At 36.2% G+C, this 15656-nt stretch overlaps 1 protein-coding gene across 11 annotated transcripts in view; it reads right to left on the bottom strand.

Moving 5' to 3' along the window:
* LOC139980077 (probable phospholipid-transporting ATPase IA) overlaps positions 1 to 15656 on the bottom strand; it is a 54040-nt gene that overhangs the window by 34703 nt on the left and 3681 nt on the right. For 4 of the 11 annotated variants that reach the window (XM_071991445.1, XM_071991453.1, XM_071991448.1 and 1 more), the window contains exons 2-7: positions 15265 to 15344; positions 14523 to 14576; positions 6704 to 6809; positions 5305 to 5404; positions 4176 to 4274; positions 488 to 533 (exon numbers count right to left, since the gene is read on the bottom strand). In XM_071991445.1, the coding sequence (XP_071847546.1) occupies positions 488 to 533; positions 4176 to 4274; positions 5305 to 5404; positions 6704 to 6809; positions 14523 to 14576; positions 15265 to 15289 (430 nt within the window). In that variant the 5' untranslated portion in view covers positions 15290 to 15344. Of the gene's footprint in view, positions 1 to 487; positions 534 to 2036; positions 2136 to 4175; positions 4275 to 5304; positions 5405 to 6703; positions 6810 to 14522; positions 14577 to 15264; positions 15345 to 15656 lie in introns of all 11 variants that reach the window. The other 7 variants (XM_071991450.1, XM_071991451.1, XM_071991452.1 and 4 more) reach the window with 3 other exon arrangements.

Below are 15656 nucleotides of genomic sequence, written 5' to 3'. Positions count from 1 at the left end.
GAGCCTTGGGTACTGGACGTGGTGAAACGGGGCTACGCGATTATTTGATCATCATGATGATCATGATCATGGTAGCTCCAAAATTTGAGATAATTGTGAGAAAAACTTCACACATGAACTAAATACAAAGCTTTCACTTGAAAATGTATTGTAAAACACAAACAGCAGGGTTGGATGTGTGGGTGTATGTGTGCCGTATGGGGGGAGGGGGGTGGAGGGGGAGGTGGGACATGCACTAACACATCCATATACCTTTTGATTTTCAAGTCCCTCTGTTTAATTCATTCTGAAATACTGGACATGACAGAAAGTTGCCCTCTAAAGATGAAATTAAAGTTGACATTTGCAATTAAACCCACATCTCTGAAATCAGAAATGCGGTGACCTGATTATCTCTGCATGTAGCAAATACCATCAGAGAAAATAATTACAATATTTTAAAGTTTTACAGGAAATAAAAACAAACTTCAGTTCTATGTTTACCCACCTAAAACTTTACGCTTGTTGACTTCGTTATCTGCTTGATGACGTTTCTAAAAGACAAAAAAAACAACAGAAGGCTAGAAGAAAATAAAGCGAAAAAGAAAATCGCAGCAGAGAGAATCAAATTAACCCTCTGAAAAACTGAGCGACATTCTTAATTAAAGCAAATATTAGCAGTTTCTATTACTATCAAGTAGAGCAGAGGGCATTAAATTTCAACGCATTATCTAATTTTGTATCCACTGGCCTGAGTTGCTACACACACTTCTGACCGTAAATAAACAATTGAACACAATAATGAACTTTGTCATCGACCGGAGTATTTGTTTTGCAATCGGGTGACTTGGTTTCTTGATAAGTTAAACTTAACGCAGGAAAGAAAATTACATCATAAAAAAATGTTTTCCCTTAAAAGTGGAATTGAAAGGAAAGTTTTTTTTTTATTAAAAATAACCATTGTTGATTGGAAAGATAGCTCTCTCATATTAAATTACAACATACTTGCGGGTGAACTAAACCCCCCCCCCTCCAAAAAAAAAAAATATGCCGTGGATTAAAGCAGGCCAAACCAATTGCCTACAGCCAAAAGAGCCACAGTTAGATTTTAGATTACAAAAAATTAGAAAATGTATAGACAACCATTTTTTCCCAAAAGTCTCCTTAGAACAAGTAGTTTTATTTCCTTTAGTGTTCTTAACTAAAGCATATATTGGAACTGCCATCCCCCCCCCCCTTTACCTCCCCCATTCCTGAGTGAGTACATATCCAGGATCTCTTCCCCCCCCCACCCACCTGTTTCCAACTCTCTGTAAATGTTCACATATCTCTAATCAATTTTCGAAAATGAAGAATTATTATTTAGGAACAATGATGATACATATACATAGAGATCAACAGACATAATATCTACTAGAAGACTAATGCAAATGAAACCACAACATGTCACAAATGTTCACCAAAATGCATACACATAGAGAAAAGAATTGAAATGTGAAGTCACTGTATAATAACTAAAAACAACAAAACATTGATACCGAATTCACATTTGACACCTTCATTATATATGTACAGTATTTGTAAAACAATTGATACCTCCCCCATTAGCTGCAACTAGCAGGTTTTGACAGAGTCGACCAATTAAAATCCAGTTATAACAGAGTAACCAACAGAAGCAACGCAGTAAATTATAACTTTAATTGAGGTAATAACTTCAATTATTGTCCAATGTGCACCATTTTGAATTATTCAGAAATCATTACCCACTGCGTAACGATATTCGATAATTTCTAAAATAGAATAAAAAAATTGTTCAAATTTTATATTTAACAAAAAAAGTTTAATTGGCAACTTCAGGTGCTTGACTCCCCATTTCATTTGATACCCTTAATGTTTTTAATATAATAAAGCTACGTTTACATAGTGTACCCTCGACTTTATACGATTTACGTTTTTTGCAATTTCACTGCATAGTACAACCGACAGCAATATTTATATCAAGTCGAGGATATGTCTCGCAAAAGGACTTGGAAAATGAGAGAGACAATGTGACTTACTCTGTCTTCCAAAATATCCTTAAGAGCTGCTACAATGAGTATAAATAGCAGCGGGGTAATTGTGGTCCACTCGCCAGTTGGGGAAACACCCGGAATTTGCTGACCAGAGAAACATGCAGTCATTTCAAATACTTTTGGATTTGATGTATATATAATATGGGCCGACTTTTAGCGCTCTGATTTATTGAAATGGTATGGATGCAGTGGCTGCAAGAAAAACCCTCTCTGGAAAGCGTTTGCCCTGAGAAATCCAGGGACTATCGTTGTGGTGTAACTTTATGGTATGAGGACAGTGAGTGCGTGAGTGCATAGGAATGTAAATGTTTATAGTACACCTCTTTGAAACCTCTTTGTAAATGTGTGTAGCCCACATTGACATTAAATGTGCAAAGCGTAATTAAATGTACAATGCTGAGTGTGTGGGACTAGTAGTTTTATATATATGGATGATATAGATATATATACATATCTATGTTTATAAAATGAAACAGAATCACGCAACCACTGTAAGACAATACAGGATGATAATGTACTGTATATAGACACAAACATCAGAATGGTCAGAAGGGTGTATTGAGAGCATGGTGGCCAATTGGCTAAGGCATCGGACTCGTGATCCAAGGATTGCTGGTTCGATTCCTGCCTAGTTCATTGTCCTTTAGACGCTTTATATCACTTGCCTCTCTCCACCCAGGGGTTGAATGGGTTACCTGTGAGGTAACTTGTTATTGGGCGCAGTATATAACTGCTGCCGACTGGAGGGATTGTCTTTGGGACAGGTTATCATTGACCAGGGGTAATATAACGTATTGTAAGCGCTGTGATATGGTTTACCATGAATAGCGTAGCTAAATGCCTATTATTATTAAGGGTGTCGCCTTGACAGGACGATCAGAATGAAACAACGTCTTTGTGCACAGGGAAAAACAATATGAGGATCACATGTATCCACGCATGTTATTACCCACCTCTACAGTACATGACAACAACTTGAGTACTTGACGATAATACTTATGTGTTATTGAATATTAATATGTTGGTATTTGTAGCATGAGTCCTTTTTTAAAACCTCTCAATAGCATTCCTTTGCTAAACTTGTTCCTGTCAATGTCCTTTATGATGGATATTTTTTTTAAATATAAATGCTTTACAAGCAGCGCAATGGTCCAAAGAAGATGTAACTGAAAGTTTTAATTTTATTTCTTGCTTTACTCTCCAGTATTTTTATGTCCACTAAGCTCTTCTTAGTGTTCAGTGTGTATATTTACCTATCTTGTGTATGATTCTATGCATCACCCCTTGCCCCTCCCCAGGGGGGTAGGAGCCGGGGGTGGCACTGGGGCATGTGCCCCCTACTTTTTCCAAAATAGCAAATGGGCCCTACTTTCAAATAAAATGTGCCCCTTTGATGAGGAACTGTCTTTTGGATATCTTAAGCCTTTATTAATTTTAATATTTTATTTTAATTATTTATTTTTAGTCATGTAGTACATGCTACTTCTAAAATGGCATCCCATATCTTTTTGTAGCACGATTAACAATAAACAGTCTCAATAAATAGTATTGATAGGCATACTAACACATCATATATATTTAAGTGATATGGCCGGTGTGCATCGGTTTATAGCATAACGAGTGGTGGTTGTGGATTGAGAGAGTGCCCCTCTGATGTTGTGCCCCCACTTTTTGGAAGCTTCCTACAGTAACCCCCTCCCCCCCTGCGCCCCCTCCAAGCAAAGGTAGTTGTCCACCTAGTTAGATCCAGTTATTTACTATGTTATTTCATTCTTTCTTCAATTGCAATAAACTCTGTGTACTCAGAGTGTGTGTGGTGTTATATGTGTGTCTTGACTATATATACAACAACACACCGAGCTGGCACTTTAAAAAAAGAGAAAACATTCAAAAGTTACACCACAAGATAAATGACTGAATTCCTGAGAGCTCACCGCCTCTTAAAACATACATGGAGGTTTGGTGGATGTTTGGAATGGGCAAACAATGAAAAACAAACAAAAACCCTATATAAAACTGCCATGACACGGACACACATTTAAATTGCCAAGTTACAACACTGACAGAGAGACAGACAGACAGACAGACAGATAGACAAAATGCCTGACAACGACCATGACTCACAAAGTCCTCAATGATCTCTTTCACAGCAGAGACGAATAAGATGAAAAGCAATGGTAAAAGCGTGGTCCAGCGTCCAGTAGGAGAGACACCAGGTATTTGCTGCAATGAAGGGCAATCTCAAAAATGCATTATTTGAGCAAATTTATGACAAAAATGTCTAAATTGAGATGATTATCAGAAAATTGTCACATGTATATACTGAATGATATAATAAGAATCCAATCTTAATATGTGATATGCAATATCATCTTAAAATGACCATATAAATTTTTTTTTTGAGAGAGAGAGATTTGAAAACAAATACATTTTAGGAATAAGAGGATACTAAACTCATAACACTGAACTTTTAACTAGACACGATAGATGACATTACAACTACAGATATAAAGCAACATAATATTTAATAACATTGTTATTACGTCATCATAATGACATCATACTTGCTCCCACTCATCCACTTACAGTATACAGAATATCAATTTAAAGAAATCTTTTTTTTCTCAAATGATTCTGAAAACAATTTGTCAAAACAGGATGCTTTGCTTGCATCTTTAATGTTTGGACGACAGGAGCAGGGGTAAGTGGTTCTCAGTTAGGACTGAAAATGTCTGCATTAGAGGTATATATACAAAGATATATGGTATTGACAAGATTTAATATTAAAAGAAGTCCTGTCATTAGATGTGTAACAAATGTCAACAAAATTTTGATGGTTTATAATGGAATATTGTGCAATATCCAGTATCTAAAAAATTTGTTCAAAATCTCATTACATGTGGGTTTCTTTTCTTCTTCTTAAATCATTTGTCAATTATGTAACTATGAATATGTAAAATTAAATTTGCAACATGACTAACCAAATTCAAATGTTGACAGGGGTTGAGGGTGGATCAAGTTTTTAGATTTTTTCTCTCTTCAATGGGTGACATTTTTTCTTGAAAAGTACCAATAAAATTAATGTTCTAACATGGTCTGATAGCTGGTTCCACAGATAAGGAACAGAGTAAGTAAAACCATCGGTACCCATATGTATTTATAAGTGGATTGGGAAGAGAAAGATAGACCTTGGCGGAAGAAAACCTAAACGGATCATTTCAGTACTTATGAATAGAAATTGAATACTTCTTACCTGGAGAAGCGCGATGAAGAGGAAGAAGATATTTGCATATCTTCGGAATTGCTCGAATAAAAATTTTGGCAGGAATGTGATGAATGTGTACTTGCCAGTGCTGATTTGAGGGAAAATGGAAAGAAAAAAAATGAAAAGGATTTAAACCTGGGGTGGGTAACCTACGGCCAGCTGGCCACATGCGCCCTTCAGTGATTTTTTTTTGCCGCCTGTGAGATGTCTCAAGAAAAAGGAAAAAAAACACTCTACTACATCATCACAAAAACGATCTAGCTGCTTAGAATTTATCGGCACTAATGATGCTGTCAGGTAGGCTTATTATCCCCATTAATTATCAACAGATTAAGTACACACACCTATTGCTTGAAATTCCTCGGAATCATAGGTTTGAAATCAACATCAGGTCGTTGGTTAGGTGCGGCCCAGTCAATTTTCACTCCTTATATCTGGCCCTTTCATTCAAAAAAGTTGCCCACCCCTGATTTAAACTCACTGTACATAAATACATGAGACATTTACTAAAAGTAAACTGCGGAAAAAAATCACATACTTTATTACATTCTAAATTTGTTCACAGATTCCTAATTTAAGAAATTATTCCTAGTGATAATCTGGTTGAATGCTGGTACATAACTGTATGTCTTTCTTTCTGGCTGTTATTCTGTTTAAGTGGGACTTCAATGAACTTCAGTTTTTAGATTATAAGTAAACCACAAATCTTGAAAGATACTTGCTGTTTTGCTAAATAAAAGCACAGAGCTAATGTGGTAACATCGGAGTGCATATATGTCTGGATGAAACAGGTGAGACCAGTATTATATGTAAAATAAATGCTATATAGTATACAAGAGGGCATATCAAATTTGCTAGATTTGCTTGTCTTTTATTAAGAGTGGAAATTCTGGAAAAGAGATGGTGGTTTCACAAAGTTAATCCATTTGCAAGTTATGAAAACTTGGTACGGTAGGTATGAAGAGCACTGTATATTTACATGTTATTCAAACTCTTACATAATAACTAGTATGACACCAGTTTATAATGTAAAAGCCATGGCCCATATAAGGTACTGTACATCCAATAAGCGGTTTTTTATAGTTATATAGTTACAATTATATATATATATATATATATATAGAACTATACAAATACATATATATTTAATTCAAATTGTAGTGAGTTGGAAAATCCAGAACAGTGAAAACACTTCCAGCCTCCACCGGGCTTCAAACATGGGCCTCCCGCTTTATATGCGGACACCCTAACCACTAGGCTATGGACGCTGATTGTACGTCCAGAGGTATGAAACAAGATATAGCCATCATCTTTTACACCGGTGTTACTCATACTTTCTGTATCCTTTGTGTTAATTGCACAAATTTGATCATTAATAAGCACTCACTCGACCTCGTTGCTGCAGTACTTCACCGACTGGGGTTGGTTCAGTAAGATCCTGCGACTTTCCTCTTCCACTGGGCTTGGAACCTGATCTTGAGAAGCTGCATCATCTGAAGATTGAAAATGAAGGTCCTTGAAGAGAATTGCCAAGTTTTACATCTCTTGTGAGTAACACTAAAAATTAAGATTATGAAAAGTCTAGCAAATAACATATTAAATTCGCCCTCCTCTCCCATTCCTCCTCTTCTCTCTTTTTCTCTCAATCTTGATTTTTATTTTTTTCACAAACTTAGTGAATGTTCACAAGGAAGTAATACCTACCTTACTGTAGATCTCTTGTAATAAATTTGTAAATGAGGCACATTTTATTTTCTTACGATCGTATTAACCATAACTGAGGCGCATCATATTTTTATGATCATATTAACCACAGATCTTTACAAAATGCCTACAACTGCCAGAAACTTTCCAAATGTTGACTTTTCTTCATAAATGATGTACACTATACTTGATCAACAGTTGACTTAATATTGACATACTGCAATGTCACAAACTAACAGTATGCAGTTCTAGTATCGAATACGACTGAAAATTTATGAATAAAATATTAATATACTGTAGATCAAAAAGTTTCTTTTATGTCTCAATACCTTATAATTTACATTTTGAATTCGTACCCTCTATATCGCTGAAACGTTTGCTTCAGACAAAAATTTTAAGGCGACACTTTCATTTTCAAATTTGATCACTCATTATCACGATTTAGCCTATAAAAACAGAAAACCTTCCCTATTAATCAATGTCCCAACTGCCAACCAGGAGTTGTGGTCGCACAGACCTATAAATTTGGACTCTTTAGTCTTTAGAATGTACTGTAAAGGGCTACATGAGGATCTGGTGTCTGTAAAAATATATGATAAAGTAGTAACTGTAAAAGTTCATTGCACACAACTAAAACAAAACTTATTAAATTTTATTATACATTCTGACAAGGCAAAAAAACAAAACAACAACAGCCAAAAAATCAACATTTGTATGCTCTTACTGAAATCCAAACATACTGCAAACACTACAAAGTTAAAAAGCAACATAATTATGTAAATACTTCTCAAACTGCTGTCTATGAAGGTGCGATCCGATTGTCGCTGCATATTATGATCCATCTTTCAACGGTAAATGTCAGCGACTTGTAAATGCCACCCGGAATAAACCTAACTATCGTGAGTGGGGAGTTCAGCCAGGCATTCATTCTTTCATTAATAAACCCGCATATATATATATCAGCATGTTCTGGCAACGGTAGAAGCGACATATCTTAAAATAGTGATAATAACAATAAAAGCAGCGTACATATTAAAATTTTAGACGTTACAAACTTACAATGGGATGCGGTCCAGAATGGCTTTATGAGTTGTGACCATGAAGCTGATATTTGTCAATTTCATCTGGTATGAAAGTTAGTGCACTAGTATGATTAGGCATTGTCAGTATGGAATCTTGGCATTATAATGAGAATTTACAGAACATGCGTATGGATGGATGAAAGTCCGTATGTATTCAACATCTAAGAACAAACATGGCAATAAGAGACATGACGTTTGAACGGAGAGGGATGTGGCCGTGGTGCCTGGGGGGGGGGGTGGGAGGTGGCGGGGTTGCAGCACAGCGTACTTGGAGATAACTTAATATATATAGTGAAAATTTACAAAGTGCTAAACATGTAGAGTTAAGCCTTTCATTTCCTTCCTTTATTTCTCTCTTTCTTTCCTTTTTTTAGTAGGATGATGCTTTTTTTCAAATTTTTGAAGAACTTCTGGAAAGTGAGGGACAATATTCCAAGACCACTAAAATATAGATCTGAGAGCAAAATCTGTTTAATACAGTCGACCCTTTACATACATGTGTGCTAATTAATGATCCAACAGAGCACGAACCACCCTGCAACAATCTCTCTAGAGGTTAACAAGGAACAATATAATTTGAATTATTAAAAAAAAATTAAAAGGGATTTGAAAACACATATTTTTAAATGTTTAATATGAACACTTTATACTTGTAATGTAATCTAAAAATATTTGCTCTTATGTCTTAATTATTCCTTTTTATTCTTTGTATTGCTATTTTTAGTTACCTGGTGCAATTTTTTGTTTTGTTTGATATCTTTTAGGTATTTATTTCTGTACAGCACTTTGAGATTTTATTGGAAAGCGCTTTATAAATAGCACATATTATTATGATAATGGCCGTAATCAAGAAGATCTCTTAGTTACACTGAGGAATAATTCACTAATGTGAGAATAACAGCCTCGTCAGAATGACAGAACTTTTCAAGTCAATATTAATCCAGCTTTAGCGTTATTACTGATATCAGACAACATTAATATATTATCCATGCAGTGATTGAGACCAAAAAGTAGCTGGTAGTATTAATGTGACGAGATTCATGCACAGATGTCTCATTCTATTCCATGTTAGAGTACTGCTTACAGTACTGGCCAATAACACAACTAGTTAACTGTGCGCTGTATTATCCAGTAAAATAAACATTTATACAGCTCTAATAAATGTTGACAATGAAAATATCATTTTACAATGATCTAATTGCTAAACTCAATTTCATGAGATGGGGGCGGGTTGGGGAGGGGTACTGTAAATACGTAATAACGTAGCTTAGGGACCGTGGGGGCTAGAGGACTTATAAATAATAATATTTTAACCCTCATTGGTAATATTCACCTCTGAGGAATTGCCTGGCCATTGGGGAGGGTTACTGGGGTAAGTTTGTTTTCCAGAAGGGTGGCCAAGTCTGGGCAGCACCCCTCCCACACCCCTCCAGAACAAGTTACAGTACTTAGCTTTCTCTGGTTATATCTCCTCTTGCTTATTTGGCCTTCAGTGGTTTGCTGCCCCCTTGGGCCTTTGTACTACTTCCGTCAATCCGATCTGTTAAAGTTATCCAAACCCTCCCACCCCCGCCCTCACTAGTTTTTATGTTTTCTTGCAAGTTGCATATTGTAAGCCTCAACATTTTGATCTGCATGTTTTTTTACATATTCTGTCCTGAAGAAGCTACAGTTTGCACCTGCTCAAACAGGATTCTCCCCACCACCATCCCTCCCTGGCCCACGCTCATTTTCATCAGTGTAAGAAGTAACAACTAACAATAAATATTTCAGCAAACATTCTTTCTTTGTTATAGACACTCTATGAGCCTTTCCAGTTGAACTTGATCAAATGATAAACAATGCTAAAAATCATAAGTAATGAAATGAAAGTACTAATATTTGAATTTTTTCTAGCAATTTACTAATTTGCGTTTATAAACTTGATAAATTAATACCTGTTGACGACTGTCAGAGCAATGACAATGTTGACAATCAAATCAATTTTAATCATTAATGTCTGGCTTATTAACATTAAATGTGTTGACAAAATCATTGCTTGATTATTAAATTGCAACTGTAGTTAACGCAATTAGCTGCTAGTTTTCGGGGCATAAGTTATTCACACTCTGTATAGACGTTTCTGACGATTATGAAGTTTCCTTAACTCACTACATACTTTAAAGACTACAGTATGGTACAGAAACTGCCAGATACATAAATCTATGCAATCTTGGGAAACATCTTGCCTACATTGCAGAGCATTCCATGGATGCAAAATCAGACAAATTACATTCCTTTCGTTGCGATTAAATTGTTGCCCAAATGCCAAAGCCAGCTTCAACTAGATACTCTACTGTATGGTACTCTGTGATTGACGGTGGAGCCCGGCCTACTACTGTATAGAAGGTGACATGGTGATAACCATTTCTGTTGGCAAATTACAATATAATTAATTGACTTCTACTAGAAAGCAAATATCAAACGACACCGATAGTGTGGAAGCTGCTCAAAGTCCAAATTATTATTTTAATCCCAGATTCTACCAAATAGACCTGATAGTCCTGCAGTACACAGTACAATACGTCTCATGAGTCTACAAAAGCAAAAGTACATTCCTCAATATTATAAACATATTATAAGTCTGAAAGGGCAGATGTCTCACTGAATCAACAATTCAAGTAGTCACTATATATATACTATAATAAACACTCAGCAGTTAATTACTGTTTCTGTATATACAGTAGAACGGTAGAAATGTTTGCATAATGAATACTAATTATCAGGTTTGATCAACAGGCACCATCTTTGACATTCTCTGTGGCTACATACTGTAGCTATGGTATACATGCATAGATATATTCATATATGCTGTAGGCTAAACTATGATTATTTTGCAATGTGTTTAGATATAGTTACAAGCCAGTGTGGATGAAACTAGTAGTTGCACATACTGTACACATACTGTGATAGATTTATTTAATATTTAAAAGACCTTTTTTTTCAAACTACTGTACACTTTTAGCCGAGTCACATGCACATCCTCTCTTGAATCTCCCCCACCCCCCACCCCCAACCTCCCCTTCCTCCCCCAGCGGGACTAAATAATGCTACATCACAGGCCCAGCCACCAATTTTTGTACTGGGAGAAGTGGGGGAAGGAGAAATAAGATGTTATGTCGTCCCGGAGAGGGGTCTAAGGTGAAGCGAGAAATGTTTTGTTAATTGGAGAGTACTAAGATGCAACATAGCGCTATATATATATTGCAATTATTTTGAGAAATGTTTGGTAAATTGGAGAGTACTACTGTAAGATGCAACATAGCGCTATATTTTGCATTATTTTGAACATTTCTCGGCTATTTACCTGTCAGTTGTACGGCACATACATGTTCAGTATTTATGTACTGTACACTAGGAGATTTAGTAATATTCTTTCTGCCAGTGGGGAGGAGGAGGGGCTGACCTCCCCAAAGTTATACATAGTTGCGCCCCTGACATCCTTAGATACATTACCTGTCTTGAATTATAGAATATCCTAGCATAGCATACTATATGACTATAGACTGACTGCTGCAACCTTTTCCTCATGAATATGCATAAATTTAGAGGATTTTATATTGTCAGACCAAGTGCTCTCGACATGAATGTCCCACCTGATCTCTTTTGATGTAAAGTGCTACATAAGAATAAATTATTATTATTATTATTACCAGTCGGTCTACTTTAAGAAATGTTCCGGTTCAGCAAGGTTCCAATTAGTATAAAATCCGGTTCCCTTAATTTACAAACTGTCACACTCTTTCATAACCACGACATACTGTATCATGCAACAGTGCAGAGCAGAGAAGGGAAGTGGTCAGTTATGCTGGGATCGCACCAATGACAAAATGCTTACAAACCACAAATATTTTAATACAGTTCATGTATATTCAGTTTAAACATAGTTTGAATCTCAGAATTAACATGTATACATGCATGTCTCTTCCTAGACAAAAATAAGCTTTTTGTTTATATTACTTAATGAAGAGATATGGATATACTGTATTAATACCCTATCCAGTCCTCCTTTATAGTCCTACAACTGCTCAACTTTCCAAACCCATTCTTATCACAGTTCTTTCTTTTCCTTTTCAATTTCCTTTTTCAGCTACAACACACTACAAGACACAGTACATAAACCTATTGTACAGAGACCATATGAAGGACTTTCCCTAAATAAACATTCACATTGTTTGTTCCCTAATATCATGCCAGATTTCTAATTACAGGATATAGAAAGGCGAAGGACTTCCTCTTTTTGGCTTCCGAGACCTTGAAAGAAAGCAATATAGCTGTTAGTCGTCACAAAAGTAAACAGTAATACTGTAAGTACTAAGTAAGGAAATAGTCAATCAATGCATTGCAAGAGGATTGACCACAGTCAGCAAAAAAATCAGTCTGGTTAATATACTGTACCATCCAATTAGCTATATGCATCATTCATTAAAAACTACAGGCAGGGTACGACTGTAACTATGCGAGCAGTAGTTAACCACTGTGTTAATTAAAGAGCTCCTGAAAAAGGGTTTTACATGGCAGCTTTATGCAGTACACTGTACATACATGTGCAGTATGTACTTGTACTGTTTCTTATATGTATTATTGATATGTAAAGAATGAAAGGTAATTCATTGCAGACAGAGCTTTAGGCAGAAAGAAGAAACAGGGAATGAACAATTCTGCTCAGCATGGGTGTCAAGATTGCTGCCAGGATAGGACGGGGAGCGGGGGGGGGGGGGGTTCAGGGCAGGGCATCCCCCCTTTGGCAATATTATTTTGTTAAGCCTGAGACTTTCTTATTAATGTAGTTTTATGCAGATATGTACAGTCCTATGCAGTGACTGTATCACAGTACTTATGGTAAAGATAAGAGAAAGCATCACTTGATGTTAGAGAGTAAACATGCATATACAGCTAGCTGCATTGATATTAGTTTATACCGAATTAAACCAAGAAAACTTGCAGGCACAAAATTGTCACATAAGTATTAATTCCGCATAAATGTATATTCTAAAGATGTTAAAGAATCCCTGACAAAGTTAAGTACTGTACAAAGGTTTATATATTGTGGCCTTTTTAGGGGACTACAATACAGTAAGCATCTAGCAGTTTCAACTTCCTTATAGAGGTCTTGCACATGACGTCATTCACTGGTTTTCACACCACGTGAAAAATCGCTTCTTCTCACACTGACTTACTATGTAGCCCTAAATTCAAACAATGATTTCTAAATGACTGGTGAATATTTTGAGTAAACTTTGCCATATGTTATTCTACAAAAATCAAACAAACCCCAAAAATATAATTTGAATCTTTTCGCAAATGAAGAAAAACGAGCAAAATAAAGAGAATTAGCCCATTGAGCATAACGATAGAGAGGGGCTCTCTTTCCCTCCAGTCACTGAGTATGATTCACGCTATGTCCCAAAATATGACGTCACTGCAACACCTCTATAATATATAGACCCTGTACTGTACAGTATGTAAAATCTATTAGTTATATAATTCCATATGTAAGCAAGAAAGAACTCTTGGGATTAGAAATCCCAGAACTGTCCAGCCTTCATGAACTGACATTTACTGTATAATATGTCTGCTGCTAAGATACATACAGGGTTTCAAAAGAAGCCCAGCAAAATGCATTGCAATATCTTATTCCCGAGGTTCGAATAGGATTCAAGAATTTTGACATCCAATTTCCATTTTCTAACCACATAATAGTATTTTCCTGGATCTTTCATAATGATTGCACACAACGACAGACTTGTTGCTTACCTTTACTGTTAGGGGTCTGATTCATTCAAAAATGACCTCAAAATTCTCTTAAATCTTGCTAACCCTTCTAAAATGGCAATTTTTTTACCAGACAGAGCAAGATTCTCGAACATCAGAAAGCAAGAAAAGTATCTTAGATTTTGATAACTGTGCTACACAAAATAACACACTGTCTGTATTCTTTCTGACTTGCCATATTATGTACCTTGCAATAGAGTATTCCTACAGAGCATCAAATCACAAGTTAGTGTAAAAAGTAAAAACACACATAAAAATATGTCTGCTGGATTCATTTTTGAGTTGTCACATCGTACAATGTTACCTGAATTTGCAATGCAGTACTTTATTGAATATATATGTTCCTATAACCAGCAAAACAATTGTATCTGAATTTAAATTTTGTAAATTCTCGATAAAGTTAGCGTACTGTTCATGCGCAGAACCTAGCATTGAGGAGAGCAAGGCTGAGCAGATAATACCAGAAAGAAACAGTGGGGGGAAGGAGGTTGAGTTGGGGGAGGGTGTTTAGGGCTGGGAGGGGGTGGGGGTGGGGGAAGCCAGTGATGCAGGAGTATGAAGAAATGATTAAACCGATGGTCATAAATTATATGGCTATTTGTTTACCTCTTTTCTCACCTGCTACATCTTCTTTAGCTTGGTTATCTTTATCTTCAATGTCTAAGATTAATGGAAGGCAAATATATCTATAGGCCTTAGTGGCTCACTAAACTTAAAAAAGGACCAAAATTGGTCAGAAAGGGGACTCCATAATGCAATTTCTCCAACTTGCCATTCCGATGGTGTCCAAACCTCCAGATGACCTTCATAGCATGCATTTAATATATATATATATATATATATAGTCAAGCATCTTTCACTCAATAACCAATCCTTGTGTTCACCTTCCATAAGTTCCATTTAACCCCATACCATTACACCTCTGCCCCATGCGTTTGTACAATCCTTTAGAACAAACAATCAATATCACTGGTCTGAACCTCACACACACAATCAATGTTCCCTGTAAGGACATCAACCCAATACCACGTCTCATGTGGTCATTCCCGTCCAGAACATACCCAATACAGTAGCACCTCTGACACAATCACAATTGGGGCTCTGAACCCTTACCCTATAACGCCTCTCACAAAATCACATCCTTACTCATAAAAATGTTCCCATAGCCACCTTTCACACAATCACCATCAGAGTTCTCATCCTTCAACCCCATAGCACCTCCTTCAAACAGTTACCATACCTGTCCAAGACATCTACCCCTTAGCACCTCCCACACAATCGCCATCGATGCTCTGAACCACATCGAGCCTAGAACGATGCCCAAAAAAAACCTGTACAATAGTCTCACCTTGCAATCTCAAAAAATCTGGCATCTTGCTTCACATCTAAACTGGTCAAGTGTTGAAGATGTTTTCACCACAGTAACTTCTGTCAAAATGGAAACAGTAAAAGTAAAGCAAAATTAAGCAGCAATAGAAGACCATAGCAGTACTTCAAACTTTATACACTTACTTTGAAAATTAATGTATAAAAAAAGTCAAAAATAGGTCTGAACTGGTGAACAGATTTTCACAACTTAACAACTTTCAGCAGTCACCAAAATGCCAGTGCTTAAAATATCTACTGGCTTAAATCAATTTCCAGTGACATATTCCTTAGCCAGTAAAATAGTCAGAATTTTGAGGCCTGCTTTAGAAAATATAAGTTGAATTATCTGGATTGGTTTCTACTTTATAGCTA

The sequence above is a fragment of the Apostichopus japonicus genome, chromosome 14 (assembly GCF_037975245.1).
Source record: "Apostichopus japonicus isolate 1M-3 chromosome 14, ASM3797524v1, whole genome shotgun sequence".
Lineage (NCBI taxonomy): Eukaryota > Metazoa > Echinodermata > Holothuroidea > Aspidochirotida > Stichopodidae > Apostichopus > Apostichopus japonicus.
Note: the sequence above shows the minus strand (reverse complement) of the source record. Positions and strands in the feature narration are given on the sequence as shown.